Source organism: Mastomys coucha, unplaced genomic scaffold (genome assembly GCF_008632895.1).
Source record: "Mastomys coucha isolate ucsf_1 unplaced genomic scaffold, UCSF_Mcou_1 pScaffold21, whole genome shotgun sequence".
In the NCBI taxonomy this organism is placed as follows: domain Eukaryota; kingdom Metazoa; phylum Chordata; class Mammalia; order Rodentia; family Muridae; genus Mastomys; species Mastomys coucha.
In genome coordinates this window covers 114,749,179-114,768,260 of record NW_022196904.1, presented here as the reverse complement: position 1 = coordinate 114,768,260, position 19,082 = coordinate 114,749,179, and the positions used below count along the sequence as shown (strand labels likewise).

Here is a 19,082-nt window from a genome sequence, read left to right as displayed (position 1 = left end):
TACCCTAACTTTAAATGACACCAGAACAACTTCAGTCACAAGGTAAACTGGCTTCATATTTCCACACTTAGCTTTCCAGGGCAGGTTGTTGCCCAAGAGATGCAGACCACCATACACAAGTGATGTACAAGGGTCTGTAGTACCCCTGACCCCACTTCTCTATCATGAGACAAGAGGTGGTGCATGCACAACCAACCGTTTGCTATGGGTCAATCAAAACATGCAACTAAAGCACTGGATAGAGTAGGGGTCTGGGGGAGGTGTGGAGCTGCAAGTGCTGGTAATACCTCAGCCTCTGCATGGAGGGAGGCTCTCTGCCCCATTTCTGTGTGCTATTAATAAATCAAAATAATTTTTTATTTGGCTAATAACAAGGGGTGCCATCAGGCAGCTTGCTCTTACCGGTTTCTCTGCTGAAGCAATATTAAATACTCATCATGTTTCTCATCAAAGTCTGTCACCATGTCCTTACTGTAACCCTGAAAGGAAGAAACAGTGTGGAGTGAGAATGAAATGCAAGACCACCTTCACTGAAGCAGGGTGCTGCACACAGCCTGCAGGAGCCGGCTGAGCTGGGAGATCAACCTTGACGAAGGCCCAGCTCCCTTTGGTCCATCACTCTGGCGACCCAGAGCTCCAGAGACGTTGTGGAAGCCCAGTGGGTCTCAAGCTCACACAGCTTTACCACTCTATGAAAGGAGGTTAGCTCCTTACTGTCTCCCCATGCCCTATGAAGTCCAGGGCTCTAATAAGAGTTGGCATCTTCAGAATAACCGCACCTACATAGTGAGATGCTGTCTCAAAAAACAAATAGCCAAAAACTAACCAACCAAACAAACAAAAAAAATAAAATAAAACAAACCTTGGCATCTAAGATGTTTTTCTAAATGCACACTACTTAGCCATCCCAGTCATTACCACCAGATCACCCCAACCTGGCTGCTGAAAAGGGACCTCAAGTTTTCACTCCAAGAGGAATCCCCATTATGTCTCTCTCTTTCTCCTCTCTCTCCTCTCTCTCTCTCTCTCTCTGTCTCTCTCTTTATCTCTCCCTCCCTATTCTCTCCCCCCTCTCCATTCTCTCTCTCTCTCCTTCTCCCTCTCCCCCTGCCCCTCTCTCTCTCACACACACACAGAGCCACAGAGCCTTGGCTTAGAAGTGCAATCACCATACACCTTGCCTAGCAACAGGGAGTCACAGTTTAGGGGAGAACAAGGCAAGTCAGCGTTGGGACTTTGCTGGTACTCTGGGGAAGGGAAGGAGCTGTTCTTCCCTTTGGGGCCCAGGTCTGGAAAAGCCTTAGAATAACAGTGGCAAAGATAGCAAAGTCAAGTGATGGGGACAGACAGATCCTCAACACTCTCTTCAGTCCCTGGACCCACCCTGACCTTGAACTTGCATCACTCTTCCTGCCTCAGACTATGGAGTGCTGGAACTAAAGGAATGCACCATCATGCTTGGCTCCTCTGTACAGTTTTCACCTTAAGGTATTTCCAGTTTACAGCAGGTTTGTTGGGATGTAACCCGGATGAGCAAAGGAGCACCTATGCATTTGCTCCTTTCTCCATGCTTCCTGCAGGCCTGGCCAGGGGCACTCACTGCTCCCTCTGTCCTCCCAGCCTCTTCCTTGGCATCCACAGCCTTAGGACCCCTCCCTGTACAGCTCTCTGTCTGGGCCTTCTGTAAGCAACTTTCCTCCTCCAGCTTCAGCTATGGATGTTAAACAACTAGTTGCTTCCCTCTCTATTTTCCCTTCTCCCTCCAGTTACCAGGCAATGGGGCCCTTGGGATAGAAAATACTGACAGCTAATCTCAGGCCAGTGCTCACCCCCCTTTCTCCACCCATGTCCTACAAACCCCAGGTTGTGGCCATCTGCTGACCTCTTCCTTGTCAGCCACACTTTCCCTTCTACCCAGCAAGCCTTACTTCTTGCAGCTTTCTGCTGGTACATACACACGTCACCCTGGGACTGTGAGATTCTGTCTCAGGAGGAAGGGGAGGCCCCACGGGCATCCCTAACCAGTTCCCAGCTGATGCCTGTGGACTACATTTAAATAAGCAAGACCCTACACTAAGTATACCCTCTACCATCAAGCCACATCTCCAGCCCCTCAAACTTCTGAGTGTCACTGGGCCTCATGCTAGCTAACCCAGTTGCCCAGCCAGTGAGCAATAATAACAGAGTGACATTATGAAATTAAGAGAAACTTTAAAAACTGGTAGAACTCTCTGGCTTCCTGAGCAGCCTCAAGAGGTTCCTTGTGTCTCTGGGACTGAGTCTGGCACCTCCCTACATACAGGAAAGTACAGGAAAGACCTTAACACTTGGAGAGATCCTTGTAGCATCCAGACTCTGGGAGGAGTTATTACACCCAGTCTTCTTTGATGTTTGTAGCAGTTCTTGAGATGGTTATTATTGCCCTACTTAGAAACAAGGAAATCCATGCTGTGCCTATTCCCAAACACCACCAACTCCATAGCAATTTACATAACCATTTTGAAATATTAAAGTGACCACTGATACATTGCTGTATTGAATGAACCATTTGGTGGCATTCTTAGAAGAAATATAGACTTCAAAGAGATATAAGTGTGCGCCAGGATGCCCTCAGAACCTTTCCAGAATGTATCTGTTCTCACCCACCAAGAGGCAGATGCCACCTAGGAGTCATAGGCAAGGCCATCCACATAGCTCCCTTTTCCCAGGCCCTGCTTCTCAAATGCTAGTCACCTGGGGACTGTGATGACAGGGAGGTTTTGATTCAGGAGGGCTAGGAGGCCTTGTGTTCATTTCTAACCAATCTGTGAGCCATACTTGGATGAGCAAGACTCTCCCCTAGCTCAGCTTTCTCCCAATCCTGGCCTATGAGTCTGTCTCTGAACTTGGGCCTTGGAGTCCAGGCCTGGCACCAAATCACAATGCTGCCTCCAGACATGAGGTTGTTAAGGTTCTGATGTGATCTGTCCCTTTCAAAATTCTGACTGAGATTTGCTTCTCACAGCAATGGTGTTGAGGTGGGGGAAGGGGTCAGTGTGAAGTGTGTAGTCCACAAGAGTTCACTCAAACAATGGGCTAGTAATCGCAGGAGTGAATGGGTTCTTGTGAGATTGGATCACTTTTGTGAGACTAGACTGTTACAGAACCAGGTGGCCCCCTCTATTTGTTTCTGCTTCCACATGTTTGCTTGTTCTTCTTTTCACCTTCCATAGTGTTACGGTGTCCCTTTCCTGAAGGTACTGTCATGACCTGGACTTCCTAGGGTCTAGAACTTGGAGCCATATAAGCTTTTCTTTCTAAATCATCCAGTCTCAGGTACTCTGTTACAGAAATAAAAGGTAGACAACTTAATGCATATTTTATACTGTTGGAGTTTTACTTCCTTATTTTGGAAGTGAAGGGATAAATAGCTAAGCCAGCAACAATGGGATGAAAAGCCTAAAAAGGGTCAAGTTCATCCTCTCTGTTTCCAGCCAACATTTGTTGGTTGTTTGCTATGGGGGTGGCACCCTTACATATACACTAGGGGTTTAAATTTATTATTGTGTCTGTGTGCATGATGTATGTGCATCACACACATGCCACAGCACATGAATGGAGGCCAGAGGACAACTATATAGAGCTGATTCTCTCCATCCATTTTTTTTTGTGGGTTTTAGGGGGTTAAACTCATGTCTCCAGGCTTGTGAGGTAAGAGCTTTTTACCTACTGAGCCATTTTGCCCCATAACCAAGGTTTAATGGAAGCTAGCCTGTAGATACACTCACTGATGACTTGCCACACAGGGGCTGCACTGCACAGTTCCATTCACAGTATGTACCATGTAAACCATGTGAATGGTACCCTTTGCCATTGTGCCATAGGAGCACTGCACTGTAACCATTCTATAGCCACTCACCAATCAGATCCCTGTGGGGGCTTCTGGAAACATCCCCATAAATAATGTACAAAGGGTTCTTCTGGGAAGAGTATACAACCTGCACTGGCCCAAAGGCACCTGGGGCCCAAAAGGGAGACACACGATTATTATAAAATGTACGAGTGCAGCAGCACAGGGGACCAGAAATACCTCAGAGGACGTGGCCAGGCCTTGGTTCTTAGAATATTTTCAAAGCCCCACTCCTCTCACATACCCTCTAATCCACCAGCTCCAGGCTCAAACAATGACATACAGTAGGTGCCCTCTACCGAGGAGTATAAGTTCCTACCTTCCAGTGGATGCCTGAAGCCAGAGTGGTACCAGACCTAATTTACAGAACTTCAAGTATCCTGTCTCCTAGCCTCATTGGTGGAGTAGCCACTCTACCACTTTGGGTAGCTTTTATTTTTATTAATAAAAGCCAGCACACAGTACCCTTCTCTTCTTCCTTCCCTCCGCCCTCCTCCCTTCCCTCTCTTTCTTTTTGTGGAGTGGGATCTTACTTTATAGCCCACAATGACTTGGAACTTGCTCTGGAACCTAGACTGGCCTTAATCCTTTACCTCTTGCCTCTGACAGCTGGCATTCCATGCCCAGCTACGCTCCTGTCTTTAGTCAAGCCAGTTTGGACTGTGTAAATGTGAACTTGTACAGTTCTAGAAATCTAGACAGTATGGCAAAAGAGCTGTTGTTTCCCCAAAGTCTGTGCCACATTGAAGGAAGGGCTCTGATAAACATCTAGTGGAGGATTAAGCAGCAATTTAATGAAGGCTGGGTTTGGATTGCTTTGCTTTTAGTTTTGATGATGCTAGTAACCAAGCCTGGGGCCTCCCACATGCTAGAAAAGTATTAGTACTAAGATAAACCCTGAAGCTTATGATCAAATGTTCTTAATGTCCATATGCCCACAATAAGGATGACTACATGTACCTTAGAGTAAAAGTCTTCTTCACAACCCACCCAGGTCCAACGTCTCAGTGTCCCTGGAGATTCTGTCATGTCCTAGAGTAGAGTGCTGACTCCTCCGGGAATATTAGCTGAATGTCAAAACTCTAAGCTTGTTTCAATCACATTTGCCAAAGCATCTAATGGACTCTTTCCCTTAAAAATCCTCTACATCCAATATGTCTGTACTGCAAACAGAAGCAGAACAATGAAGACCTAAAGCAGCGCTGATACTGCCCCCTGGAGGTAATATGAAACAAAACAACAAAAGGCAAATGGTTTTTCCTGCCCTGGGGCATGTGGATACAGACTCCCCAAGGCAACTAAATAAAGGGAGGCCCTGGGGTAGTGTTTGACTATTCCAGGCTACCATTCCCTCCTGGCCATGCACCACAACTACCTGATAACCAGGTCTGGAGATTTCATAGGTGGCTTTATAGACCCCATGGTGATCTGGAATCCAGGTTTTCCCCTGGACTTTATGCCTCAGGATACTGTATTTTTATGGGGAAAAAAAAATCCTCCCTGTAGCCATCTGAGGAATCCTTTTCAACCCACATCTGATAGAAAAAAAATCACATTTATTTCTTTTTATGCTCAGAAAACTTCTCTTGTAAAATTATCCCATGGATTATAAATTACCTTCTAGTCTGGTGAAGACAGGATTTAAAAACCTACAGTGAGTTTACTTTAAAAGGAAGTTTCTATCAGAGCTGTAAGTGGAAAATATAAGCACCCCACAGACAGCAGGCTACCACAGATGTAAATACAGACTTGCTTAAACAGGAACTGTGCCTGAGGACCCTCTAGGCAGGACTCCCTCATTCACACCTCATGCCCCATGCAGGGAGGGGTAGCTCCCATTAACAAATCCATGCATCCTTCACTATTCTTTAAGAACCTACTTTGGTCTGGTGTGCATCTAAGGTACTAAGGATGGAACAACAGTAGCTGGAGCTCACAGTTTGGTGGGAGGAGGCAGTGAGCAGGTATGCTGGCAGGCGGGGAGGGCTGTTTCTGCCAGTGACTCAAGAGGGTCTTTGTGGAAGCTGGAGAGGTGGCTCAGTGGTTAAGACAGGGTAGTCTCTTCCAAAGTACTTAAGTTCAGCTCTCAGCACCCATATTAGGCAGTTCACAACCACCGGGGAATCCAATGCCCTCTTCTGGTCTTGAAGGACATTGCACTTGTGTGAATAACCCCTCACACAGACATATAGTGTAAAATGAAAATTTTAAAATATTTCTTGAAAATGAAGACCTCTTTAGTGAGATGACCTGTAAGCCACAGAGTTGACCTTGAAGGTGTGTGGAACCAGGTGGTGGGAGGCAGCAGGTGGCCAGATCAGACAAAGCCAGACTCACAAGGAAGCTCATGCTTTATGCTGAGGTGGCCAAGAAGCTGTTAGAGGGTTTGACAGACTTGACATACTGGCACCCAGTCCTGAGTTGATAAGGACCTGCAGTTGAGGTCAAAGCTCCCAGCAGTGCTTGGAGGGAGGGGACTCAGACATGCACTGTACATAGCCTTTGACTGCCAAGGAAGGAATGCTATGTTTGCATCCCTGCCCCGCATTATTGTGAGAATGACTGAGTGAAGTTTTACAGTTTACCTGCTGCAGTCCTGCTGGAATGATCCCTGGACCTGATGGGGAAAAAAGATGACCATGGTAGCAATGTCCCTCTCTAGCCTCCAATCTTAGTCTCTACCTGCCTGATTTACACCCCAACCCTTTCCCAGGTAAAGGACTCTACCCGAAGACAATTCTGATCATTCCTAGCCCAGCAGACATGGCTGCTTGAGCTAGTGTCACCCTGGAGCCAGCACCAGACCTCAAAAGCAGGGAGAAATGGGGTGGGGGCAGTTCCTATTAACCCTACCACTGTCCCCTGTGCTTTTCCTATAGCCAGGCATCAGGCTATAGGATAGAGACAGAGATAAATGTCGGCAGTGTGCTGTCAGCACTCTCCATGGGCCTCATTTCCATCTTCCCACTACATGAGCCATATCTCCTTCTGGCTATTTTTTCAGGGAAGCCTAGTCTCCAAACTGCTACCCCTGCTGCCTTGCCTACCTTGAATCCCTTCTGCAGGGAGTGTGAGCTTGCTTGACCAAGCAGTTCTTCTAGGCTGTTCCCTGTGACCCCAGCCTTATGCACTACCCCACCCCTTCCTTCCAGCCTGGTGACTCTCACTGTAAATATTTGTCCGTTTGCCTGTGGTCTCACCTGATAGATGCTCAACCCCAAAGGTAGACACAGTACTCACAGGCTCTGTACTCTATATCTCAGGGCTGCTGGTTCCTAGCACATACCAGAGCTGACAGAGTGTTTTTGGAAAGGAAGGAAGGAAGAGGAAAAGGAGGAAAGGAAGGAAGATTAAAATCCCCATCTTCAGAAAGCTAAGAGGTGGAAAAGAACGATTGGTCTCATGCCATGTGGTAGACAACAGAAAAGAGGTGTCTGGGTCATGCAGTAGCAAGCAGGGCACAGAGCATGGCATTGCCTATGGTGGCTGAGTAGGCTTCTCATGAAGCTGAGTCCAAAAGGAGCTCACTAGGTGAGGACAGTGGGGTGGAAGGCCATACGGAAGGAGCAGTGCATGTGAAAGCATAATGTGAAGAGACTCTGGAGTCCATCTTGGAACTTGAAACATGGTCAGAACACGCTGTTTGACCACAGACACAGTGGGAGGCCTAGCCCTCTGACATGGAGGCATGTTTGATGCCTGTGGATACCGAACATCAGGTGCCAAGATCGCTCTCACTTCTAGGGAAAAGCACTAGGATCTAGGGACCCAAACTGAACTTACGCTCAAATGTTCACTAGTATAATGATGCCTAAATCCCAGATACTCTGGAGCCTAAGTTTTAGTCTAGCCTGGGCAATGTAGCAAGATCTTATTTCAAAATACCAAGAAGAGCTAGACAAGTAATTCAGCAATTCAGCTTGCCACTTGGGAGGTCCTGGGTTCGAGCCCCAGAAACACAAGAAAATATTCCAAAAAAAGCCTGACAGCACGAGCTTTCATAATACCTATCTAAGAATATAGATGTGGCAGGTCATTCCTTCCTCTCTTTTGCAACCTTCCTGCAGAGTTACTAAGTACTTCCTGTCCCTTGCCAGGATATGTCCCTTCCTTTATGGAGCTGGTTGTCTGTCGAGGAAGATAGATTTTTAAGCAAGCTACTCCCCATATATACACACCATTGCATGCATCAATACATGCTGATACCACTAGTGACTTGGAAAGGAGATGTGACTATTCTGGGGATCTGAGGAGCTTCCTGCTGGTGTGAGCCATATCTGAGCAGGCTAGTCAGTATGTGCAGAGGGGAGGGTCTTAAAAAAGCAGATGCTCAGACCAAGATCACATGTGAGCAAGAACATCAAGAAGAGAAGAAACAGGGCATCCAAGGGCCTGCCACCATGGGGACAAAGACGCAGAGCATGTCACAGGACTGAGAATGGCAGATCACAAGAACTATGTGAACACAGCAAGGACAACTGTCCTTAAAACTAACCTAACAGGAAGCCACGAGGTGTTTGCTTGAGAAGAGGATAGGAGTGTCAGGAAGCATTGAGGGTGTTGGCTCAGACAGAGGTTAGAAGACTGGAGGAGGTGGAAGGAATTTTTATGGCCAAGGCCTAGGAACAGGAGTGGGAGGGAATATTATCAAATTTGGGTCCTAGGATAATTTGTGATTCCTCCTTGACCTTGGGCTCCTACAGCAGATCTGAGATTTATTATACCAAAAGCTACCCTCCAGAGTATTTCATGGATAATCTTGATTTAGCCAGGATTTTCCACAATGACCCACATTCAAACTGTCTACTCCCAAGTCCCCAAAACACATTTAATTCTTTAGGCCATGGTCTCCAATCTCTAATCTGAAATATGGTTGTCATGGAGGTGTGTATCACAAAGCTGCCAGTTCCTGGATTTGATATTTAAGGGGCCCGGCTGAGGAGAAGTCAGGACTCTGTGCTATGAGCCTGGTTAAGGATGGAAGCAAATGAACAAGAAGCTGGACATACACAGGAAAGGGATGGCTGGTGGGCTGCTTGTTTTTACTAATCACATGTATGTGTCCCTGTGTGGGTATGCATATGTGAATGCAGGTAACCGAAGAGGTCAGAGGCAATCCATCCCCCGGAGCTGGTGTTGAAGGAAGGAAGACAGGAAGGAAGGAACTGGGAGAACTGCCAAAAATGGCAGTCATCTCTGAAGGTAAATCATAAAAGCATGAGAATCCTTTTTTACCTCAGGGTTTTGTTTTGTCTTGAAACAGGGCATCACAATGTAGCCTTAGCTGGCCTGGAGCTCTCTGTGTAGACCAGAGTGAACTTGAACTCAGAGATCCATCTGCCTCTGCCTCACAAGTGGTGGGTGTTAGAGGCATGCACTACCATGCACAGCATTCACTCTGCATTCTTTAAAACAGGGTGTCTCACTGAACATGGAAGTCACCATTTCAGCTAGACTGACTGGTGAGCGAGTCCTGGGACCTCTGCATCCTCGGCACTGGGACTCCATAGAAGCACACCACTCTACCTGACTTTTATGTTTGTGCTGGGGATTCAAACTCTGGTCCTCACATTTGCACTTTTCCTACTAAGTCATCTTCTCAGCCTTACATTTTTTTAAAGCACCAACTTTCCTTTTCATGCAGGAAGTGGCTGGGCAGACTATCTCAGGGAAAGCAGCTTGGTAGAATTGGGGCTGCCTCCCAGAGAGGGACTGCCATCACACCTTCAGAGCAGGCAGCTTGTCTAGTGACAATCACAGCCTGAGGCTGTGCATCAATCCTTGAAAGTGTTGTTGTTACAGTGGCAAGCATAGAATGGTATCAGGTTGGTAGCAGACGGCAGGATATGGAACATGAGCAGAGAAGAAGGGAACCAGTGACAGGGTAGTTGGCCTGCTCTAATCAAAATAGCACTTTTACAATGCTGCTCCTGGCATGCTGTCAAACGGGTGCCTTCAAGCTGTAGAGGCAGTCTAGGAATGGCAGAAGCAGGCACAAGTCAGGCTTGCAGACTGACTGCTCTGTTTTTAAAAGGAAAGGAAGGACTCACGAGTCTGTCTGACCCCCAAGGTAGTGTTTATCCAACCAAGAAACATATTCTTAAAGGGGAGAGTAGCCCACCACTTTCATGGCCTCTGGGCTTCTAGGAACAAGGTTCTTTTATAAGAGCCTGCTTCAACCAGATCTGAGTGAGTCCACTGCTGTTCCCCTGCCAGCTCTCATAGGCACTCTGGGAACAAAGAAGTAGGATTCACTGCAATAGGAAAGACAGAACACTATATTGCATGGTAACCTGGGACTGGGCCTTTCTATTCCCTAAAAACCAGTTGAAAGGGACTCATAGGAGCCCTTGGAAAAGGTACAGAAAGCTGGTTGAAAACATCCCAGTGACCTCCTGTGGGGACAGCTAAATCTTCTGCAGTACATCAGCCCCCATTAGTCCTCGTTGTTTGTTTGTTTGACTGATTTTTGAGACACAGTTTCATTCTGTGGCCCAGGATGGCCTAGAACTCAATATATAGTCAAGGCTAGTCTTGAACTTCTGCTTCAGTTTCTCAAGTGTTGGAGTTATAGGTATGAGTCACCGTGCCCAGTTTTGTTTTGCTTTAGATGAAGGTTATCTTTAAAAAACAAAACAAAACAAAACAAAACAAAACAAAACAAAAAACAAAAAAACAGCATATATTTGAACTTTTACAACAGGTTAAAAAAACATGTGCCTAAAGCCACCCAGAATAAATCTGAAACATTGAGTTCAGGCAGTGAAGGCAAACCACAACTTCTAAGGCACACTGTACAACAGTGTTAGGTATGACACTGAAAAACAGCATATTCAGTGGGACACTATGTTAAACTAAGCCAAAACCACCACACATATTTTGTGGACCACTCAGCCATGCACGCACATGGAGAAAGGTCTAGAAGAATCCATGCCAGGTTTCAGTAGCAACAGTTACTCCAAGAGGGGTTAGGGAGAAGTGGAAAAAATAATTAGCAATTCATCCTGGTTAACAGTAACTTTTTTCTATAAGCAAGCTAGTTCCATGTGTTTTTTTAAATAACAAGTCAAATCAACTTCTCTCTTCCAAAGCAAGCAAACAAACGAATAATAAGTAAATAGGATCAGTGGCTCTTCAGTTCCAGATAGCCGTCAGAGTATCACTGCTGTTCCCTCTGCAATGATGGAGATGCCCAGGTACTGCTGTGGGCCACCTTCCTAGCATTCATTCCCCTGAAGCCTCTCGCACCTCTATCTGACTGACCAGACCTTCCTTTCATTCCATTCTTTCCCATACACCCTATCCATATCACAGCCACCCCCCTTCCATGTACCCCCCACTGTTGCTCCCAAACAGCCACCAGCTTCTCTGCTGGGACTCCACAGAGGCTAGCCTGGGTCCCCTACTCTAGCCTATGCTGCTCCTTCTGCAGATCTTTTGTTTCCCAGAGATCCCTGTGGCTTATCACTTCCTTCCTCTAAGCTTCCTCAACAGGGACTTCCTCAAAACCTGACCTAACAACTTCCACACTCCATGCTGCCTCAACCCCAACCCAACTGTTCTTCTGACGTCCTTCATCTTCATTTATTGCTCAGAGTCTGTCTCCAACCATGATGGTATATATTAGAGGTGAAGGAATAAACAGGTGAATGATGAGAGTCTTCACCATCAAGCCATAGACCTTATGTGCTATGTGTTCTCTTCTCACCAGGGACTGCTTATAGCCCCTGTGCTCTTGCACACGGTTGAGGCTGAGCTGGTTCTTTTCACCGCTTCTGCCCACTAATGCTGCTTCAGTGACACTTCTTCCTGAAGCCCCGGTCCTGCAAGCTGAAGACTTTCTCCCCGACCCTAAGCCTTTTTCCACCACTGCATGGTTAGGAGAACCCAGTGCTCTGTGCTGGATAAAGGATTTGCCAAGGGCAAATTCTCTGTGCACTAGGTCACCAGATCATCCCAACTGTAGAACAGCCATTGCTAGTCTCTCTGTTCTCCAGCTACAGAAGGTGAAACACTGAGCCAGCCAAAAGGGGGAGGAAGGGGTTGAGCTGAAGGCTAGCCTTGCTGACTCCATGGTCTCTATGAAACTGGAAGTTCTGAGACTTCTTGCAAGGACAAGGTGCCAAGCAAGCTCCAAAGAACAATCGACCATGGCTCCCACTGAGCACAAATGACAGGGGTTGACATTACAGACCTCAGACACTGGCCAGTCCTCCCTGACCACAGCTAGCCTGAGGACCTTTCATTTGTCAAATAAAAACAAGCAGCTGGACTGTGGACTCAACCCTGTTTTGTTTGTCACAAGGTCAAAGCCTAAGATTCCTGGAAGCTGGTCAAGACCTGTGACCATGCTGCTGGCTGTGGGTGGCCCAGGAACAGACACATGGCCAATAATCCTGGGAAGTTTGGATTAGAAGGTCTAGGAAGAATCTCATATTCTCTCTCATCCTCCCCACCTCTGTCCTTCCCTCCTTTCCTTCCTCCTTCCCTCCCTCCTCCTCTTCCCTCACTCATCAATATTTAGCCCAGATCTTCCTGCCTGTGCCTCCTGGGTGCTGCTGGGGTTGGAGGCCTGACTACTCTCCTGAGAGGGGGAAACACATTTAGAAGTCATTGGATTTTCTGCCAGATGAACTAAGAAAGCAGGAAGGCTAAATTAGTCATGGTGGTGCCTTCCTATAATCCCAGCCCTTGGAATGATGAGGCAGGAGGATTAGATGAGTTTAGGCCTGTCTAGGCTATAGAATAAATGCCATCAGACCAGTGAGGTCTATATGGCAAGACCTCTTCTGAAGAGAAAAAGAAAAGAAAAAGTGAGAAATAAAGTAAGCCAGAAAGCTGGACTGCATTAATCATGAAGAATGCTGCAGTAAGAATGAGCTATCAAAATAGAAGCTGCAGAAAGAGGACATCCTGAGAGCCTGCAGACCACCTGCTCATGACCCTCCCTGCTCTTGGCTTCTAAGAAGCAACCCCTCCTCAGAGCCTTCCTTTGCAGTACACAGCCCACTTTGGCTGCCTCCAGATAGTTTTTGTTTTTTGTTTTTAATTCAAGTTCTGAGTAATGCAATACTTTGCAGAGGTACTGTAAGAAATAATAGCATTACACGGAAAACACTTACCTCAGTGCCTGGCCATGGTAAGTAACACCTACCATGTGGCTGCTAATATTATCATAATCAAGCCACAAGGACATACCATTACAGGAACTGAAAAGATTAATCATCTTACCCTGCCATCTAAATTACTCTTCCTGGGAAGGGTGGTATGCCATGGGACTTTGTCCTTGGTCCCATCTCAGGCCATAATTTTATCAATGGCTGTTAGAGGCTGTTTATAAAGTCTGAGGATGACATCTGGATGGGAGACAAAGAAAAAAATATGGATGACGGAATCTAAGTTCCGGACAATTTTGATAGGCTAGAGATGGACCATGGAAGGTTTGATAAACTGCATTGGGAAGGGGAAGGTCCCAGACAAGGAGAGGTAGTAGGAGGGGAAACATGACTGGAGGAAAGTTCACAGGAATGAAGATGGAGCGTAAAACCAACAGTATGGAGCCGAGGAGATGCCTTTATGCTATGCAAGCATAAAAACCTGAGTTCTAATCCTCAGTACAAATGTAAAAGCCAGGCATGGCTGCTATGCAGGGCTGAAACTCCAGTGCTGGACTAAGTAGTTTAGATAGCCTCGCCTAATGAGAAGTTGCAGGTTCAGTGAGAGACCCTGTCTCAAAAAATAAGATGGTGGGGCTGGTAAGATGGCTCAGCGGGTAAGAGCACTGAATGCTCTTCCGAAGGTCCTGAGTTCAAATCCCAGCAACCACATGATGGCTTACAACCATCTGTAATGAGATCTGATGCCCTCTTCTGGTGTGTCTGAAGACAGCTACAGTGTACTTATTTATAATAATAAATTAAAAATAATGAGATGGTGAGCAACTGAGGAAGATACTCAACACATACCTGCACACACATGTATACAAAAAAGCCAGCAAAGTGCTATAACTCCAAGAACTATTGGTACAACATAAACAATAAGTGTACTAGGAATGCTGGCTCCAAACTAGGTGTGGTGGTGCATACCTATAACCCTAGCACTTGGGAGGCAAGGGGACACCTTGTCAACAAAGGAAGGGAGGAGGAAGGAAACCACAGGGATGTTTGCTCAGAACAAGAGTGGAAGGGTACTAGTGTGTTTTAGCACCTCCTGTGCACCAAGTCCCAAGTTGACCACTTGGCACCCACTATTTCAATGGATACTTTCATTAGCTTATAGAGTATTTGTTATTAACTTTGCCCTCCTTTGACACACGAGGAGCTGAGGCATAAAGAAGTTAAGAGACTTTGCCAAGTAGGCTAGAGCAAAAGAATATCTAAACCATCTAAACCACTGTCCCTACAGTCTACATTGACTCCATGGTTGGACTTTTTCCTGGTTTCTGAGGCAGAGGAAGGTACATAGGGAGGTGGTTATCATCTGACAAGAAGTCAGGCTGGATCAGCTCAGGCAGAGGAGAGCAACTCTGTACAGCAGTCTCTCCCTACCCACATCCAAACAAGCAACACCACTTAAACCTGTGACAGGCTGGGCAAATGACAGTGCCCATGGCAGATTTCAAATGTTAAGAAATCCTGCGAACTGGCTGGCAGACAGAACTGGGTTAGCAAAAAGAAACCCAGAAACAGAAGCTAGCAAGGAGCTGGGCACGGGGGAAGGTGTTGTGTGCTGCTCCAAACCCAGAGGCAGCACAGTCTTCAGGGAGACAGAGGCCCCAAACTGGAGTCAGAAGCTAGATGGAAACACAAGAAGCAGCAGAAGGTGGTCCTTCCACCTGCTTGGTGTTCAGGAACTATGATGGTGGACCTCTGGCACAGAAAGGCATGATGTATCTGGAGGAAGAGTGAGCAGGGCTAGGCTCAGAAAACTAACTAATGGATCAGTGTCACACTACTACAGCAAATTTGCTCCAATGTCCAATCACTGGTGGTAAATTACATTAAAAAACAAAACAACAACAAAATCAGGATCCAGAAAGAAGACAGGCAATCGAGGTACACATTCACAATCATCCCGCATTCATGAAAACCAACAACAGGAACAAAAGGTCCCAATTTGATAATCATGAAAAATAATCAAAGACATACATAGTGAAGTAAGCAGAGCCCTTATAACATACATAAACCATATCTCATGGTTCATAACTGTTCTGTTTATTTTTCTGAAGGATCTGAGTAGAGACTCCTTCTCAAAAAAAAGCCAAAACCAAAACAAACAAAAAAACCCCAATACCAAACCACACCAAACCAAACCAAGCCAACCAAACAAAGAAAAACAGAAACCCAATAACTATATTTATTATGATCAGAAGGGTAAAGGGAGAGATTGCATCTATCAAACAACAAGAGCCTATAAAGGAAAGAATTAATTTGAAATCCAACAGAGAAAGATTTAGCTACTGAAACAGAGGAGATCAAAAACTAAGGAAAAACTGAAGATATAGCTAGAGCAAAATATTAGTGCTCTAGAAGACTGTGTAGAGGCATCTACCCACAACACAAGAATAAGGCCCAGCAAAAAGTATAGTGTTGACTATTGGCAAGGTTTCAGTTAGATGAGCTTTAAAAATAAATTTTTTAGAAGTAAAAATTAAGTTTTCAGCCGGGCAGTGGTGCCGCATGCCTTTAATCCCAGCACTTGGGAGGCAGAAACAGGCAGATTCCTGAGTTTGAGGCCAGCCCGGTCTACAGAGTGAGTTCTAGGACAGCCAGGGCTATACAGAGAAACCCCATCTTGAAAAACCAAAAAAAAAAAAAAAAAAAAAAAAAAAAAAAAAAAAAAAAAAAAAAAAAAATTAAGTTTTCCTTATAAGACTACTGGTAGTTTTACAATAACCAAACACATCTTATTATCTTATTATTTAGGCCAAGGGTCTGTAAATTGTAATCAGATCAAAACTGGCCAGCCACATGCATTAAGGTTGCTTTTATATCTAATGACAGAATTGAGTAACTCTGAAGGGTGCAGTGGCACATTCCTTTAATTACAGCACTTGGCAGAGGTAGGTAGATCTCTGTAAGTTTAGGCTAGCCTGGTTTACATAGTGAGTTCAAAGAGGAAGAAAACGATGACGTCAACAAAGCCGACGACGAAGAAGAGTAACTCAGACAGACTATACATACACATAAACACTGATGTTATTATTTATTATCTGCTTCTTTTTAAACATAGAAGTTGCTAATGCCTAGTTTATGGCATTCTAAATTGGATTTTCTGTTGTTTGTGGTCAAATGCACTTTGGACTGAACAATAAAGAAGTGCTTAAACAGACAGCTCTAAAAAGACAAGGATCTGAGTATAATCCCAGCACTTGGAAGGCTAAGGTAGGTTTGAGATACATAGTGAGTGAAATTCTACCTCAAAAAAAAAAAAAAAAGAAAAGAAAAGAAAAGAAAGAAGGAAAAAATTAAAGAAAAAGAAAGAAAGGAAATCTAATGGATCAATTGCTAATAGTGGGAAAGAGAATGAAATAGGGAATACATGGTATATGGTAGGGTCTGTGTGTGTGTGTGTGTGCGCACACGTGTGTATACAGGTCAGAGGAGGATGCCAGGTGTCTTAAATCCCTTTCTTATTCCCTGAGTCAGTCTCTCACTGAACCTGTAGTCAGCAGTTCAGCAGGGCTAGCTATCCAAACAGCCCTCAGGATCTGCTTGTCTCTCCCCACAATGCTTGGCCTATAAGCCTAAGTGGACATTTTATATGGGTGCTGGAGAGTCAAACTCAAGTCCTCATACTTGTTCAGCAAGCACTCTTACCCAGGGGGACACCTCCTCAGCCGCATGAGGTATATGTAATATACAAAGAAAACCTTTTTAGTAATAACATTTCATTCTAATTATTTTGCAACTTAAATTTTCTAAGAAAAACTGATGGTCTATTCCATAATGACAAAGAATGAACTTCTAGTACATAAAGCAAACATAAACCAGACAAACTTTATAGATACATTTAAAAGAAAACACAGACATAAAAATTACATACACTGTCATTCATCTTACATGAAGTTCAAATAAGACAAAATTGTGTTGCTCTCATTCTAGGTCATGGTTACTTTAGAGAGGTGTTAGCTAAGAAGGCTCATGAAGTCTCCTGAGACACTCTCTATTTGACATAGGCAGTGTGAACATGGGTGCATTCACACATACGTTCATAAAAAGCATGCACTTAAGACTGTCCACTTCACTGGACCTTTAATCCTAGCACTTGGGAGGCAGAGGCAGGTGGATTTCTGAGTTCGAGGCCAGCCTGGTCTACAGATGAGTTCTAGGACAGCCAGGGCTATACAGAGAAACCTTGTCTTGAAAAACAAAACAAACAAACAAACAAACAAAAGACTGTCCACTTCATTATATTCAAGTTATACTTCAATCAGTTAAACAGTTAAGGTGGAGCTGGAGGGATGGCTCAGCAGTTAAGAGCACTTCCTGCTCTTGCAAAGGGCCTGGGTTCAGCTCCCAGTGCCCACTGGCTGCTCACAACCATCTTTAAACTCCAGTTCCAAGGAATCCTATGTGCTTTTCTAGCCTCCAAGGGTACCAGGCATACATATGGTGAATATACAAAAACATCCAAATATATAACAACATGAAATACAAAAATATTTTTTTTACAAAAATATTTTTAAAGTTAGATGCATAATGGAAGGAAGACATTTTTCAATTGTCCCTAATTAAGTAATGACATGATCCAAAAAATTCTTAAGTATTTGTTATTTTGTAGGGAAAAAGCTTGAAGAAAATACAAAAACAAGTAAGACCTAAGGGCTCACAAGATAGTTCAATGGACAAAGATGCTTGCTACCAAGCCTAAGGAACTGGGTTTGTCCTTCTGGACTCATATGTAGAAGGAGAAAATCAACTCCTGCATGATGTGCTTGGACCTCCACATGTGCCCCATGACACAAACATGCATGAATACATATACAAATAAAGGAATATAATTAAAAATGTTTTTCAGGCAAGATTGATTAGGTAGTTTTCTGAGTTAGGGTTTTACTGCTGTGAAAAGACACCATGACCAAGGCAACTTTATAAAGGACAACATTTAATTGGGGCTAGCTTACAGGTTCAGAGGTTCAGTCCATTATCACCTGGGCAGGCCTGATACAGGAGGAGCTGAGAGTTCTACATCTTCATCTGGAGGCTGCTAGTAGGAGACTGACTTCCAGGCAGCTAGGGTGAGGGTCTTACACCCACACCCACAGTAACATACCCACTCCAACAAGGCCACACCTCCTAATAGTGCCACTCCCTAGACCAAGCATATACAAACCATCACAGTCATAAAAATGGAGTAAAGTAATTTTTTAGCTTTATGTAAGTTCTAGTTTCTCTACAATCAGTATTCAGTAGTTTAAGAATCAGAAAAAGACTAAAAAATGTAGATGGTGCATGTCCCATTCTTACAGTGTTGACAGATGTGAGCCCCGCTTCTCCTGTCCCAACCCCACTGATACCAGTCAATACAGCATGGAACAGAAGGAGCCCAGTGGAGGGATCAGAAGAATGACACTGAAAACACACAGCACTTGCAGATCCTCTTCTGAGGACTCTACACATATTACTCCCTTGATTATTTCTACAACTCCAAAAGGAGGTAGTTGGCAGCTCCATTCTTCAGATACAGAAACTGAGGCACAGAGAATCTATAAACTCCCAGAGACTGCATAGCTATGAAATAGCATGGCCTAGATGCAAGCCCTGGAAATCTAACCCAAGCCTAGATCTGGATTGCTCTGCCACACCAATTCATTCCATCAGCCAACCATGAGTGGCCTGAGGATGTTATCTGAAAAATGTTAGATGTCTCTATTAGGGGAAACAGATGAAGTCCTGACTGAACGTGTATTGTTGATATAAACATGGCTATGACAAAGACCCCAATGCCTCAGACCCATAGCAAAGCCTGTCCCAAGTATAGATGTTGATAGTGTGTATAGAAAGTACCAGCCAGAGCTCCCTCCTCCCAGATGACTGTAGCTTGAGACTGCTCCTTACAGAGACCGCTGATACAGCAGGACAATTACTTCCAGGACAGCCACACAGCACTGGAGCATGTAAGCCATCTAGAGATAACATAAGTTTACAATGTGTAGGTTGCACACAAATGCCAAATACAGCCTGGGCTTTCT

General features: G+C 44.9%; 1 protein-coding gene across 7 annotated transcripts in view; it reads right to left on the bottom strand.

Annotated features, from left to right (window-relative positions):
* Positions 1 to 19,082, bottom strand: part of Kiaa0556 (KIAA0556 ortholog) — a 170,548-nt gene that overhangs the window by 121,516 nt on the left and 29,950 nt on the right. For 4 of the 7 annotated variants that reach the window (XM_031388223.1, XM_031388229.1, XM_031388224.1 and 1 more), the window contains one exon: positions 403 to 479. In XM_031388223.1, coding sequence (XP_031244083.1) covers positions 403 to 479 — 77 coding nt within the window. Of the gene's footprint in view, positions 1 to 402; positions 480 to 6,474; positions 6,507 to 13,120; positions 13,246 to 19,082 lie in introns of all 7 variants that reach the window. The other 3 variants (XM_031388227.1, XM_031388226.1, XM_031388230.1) reach the window with 3 other exon arrangements.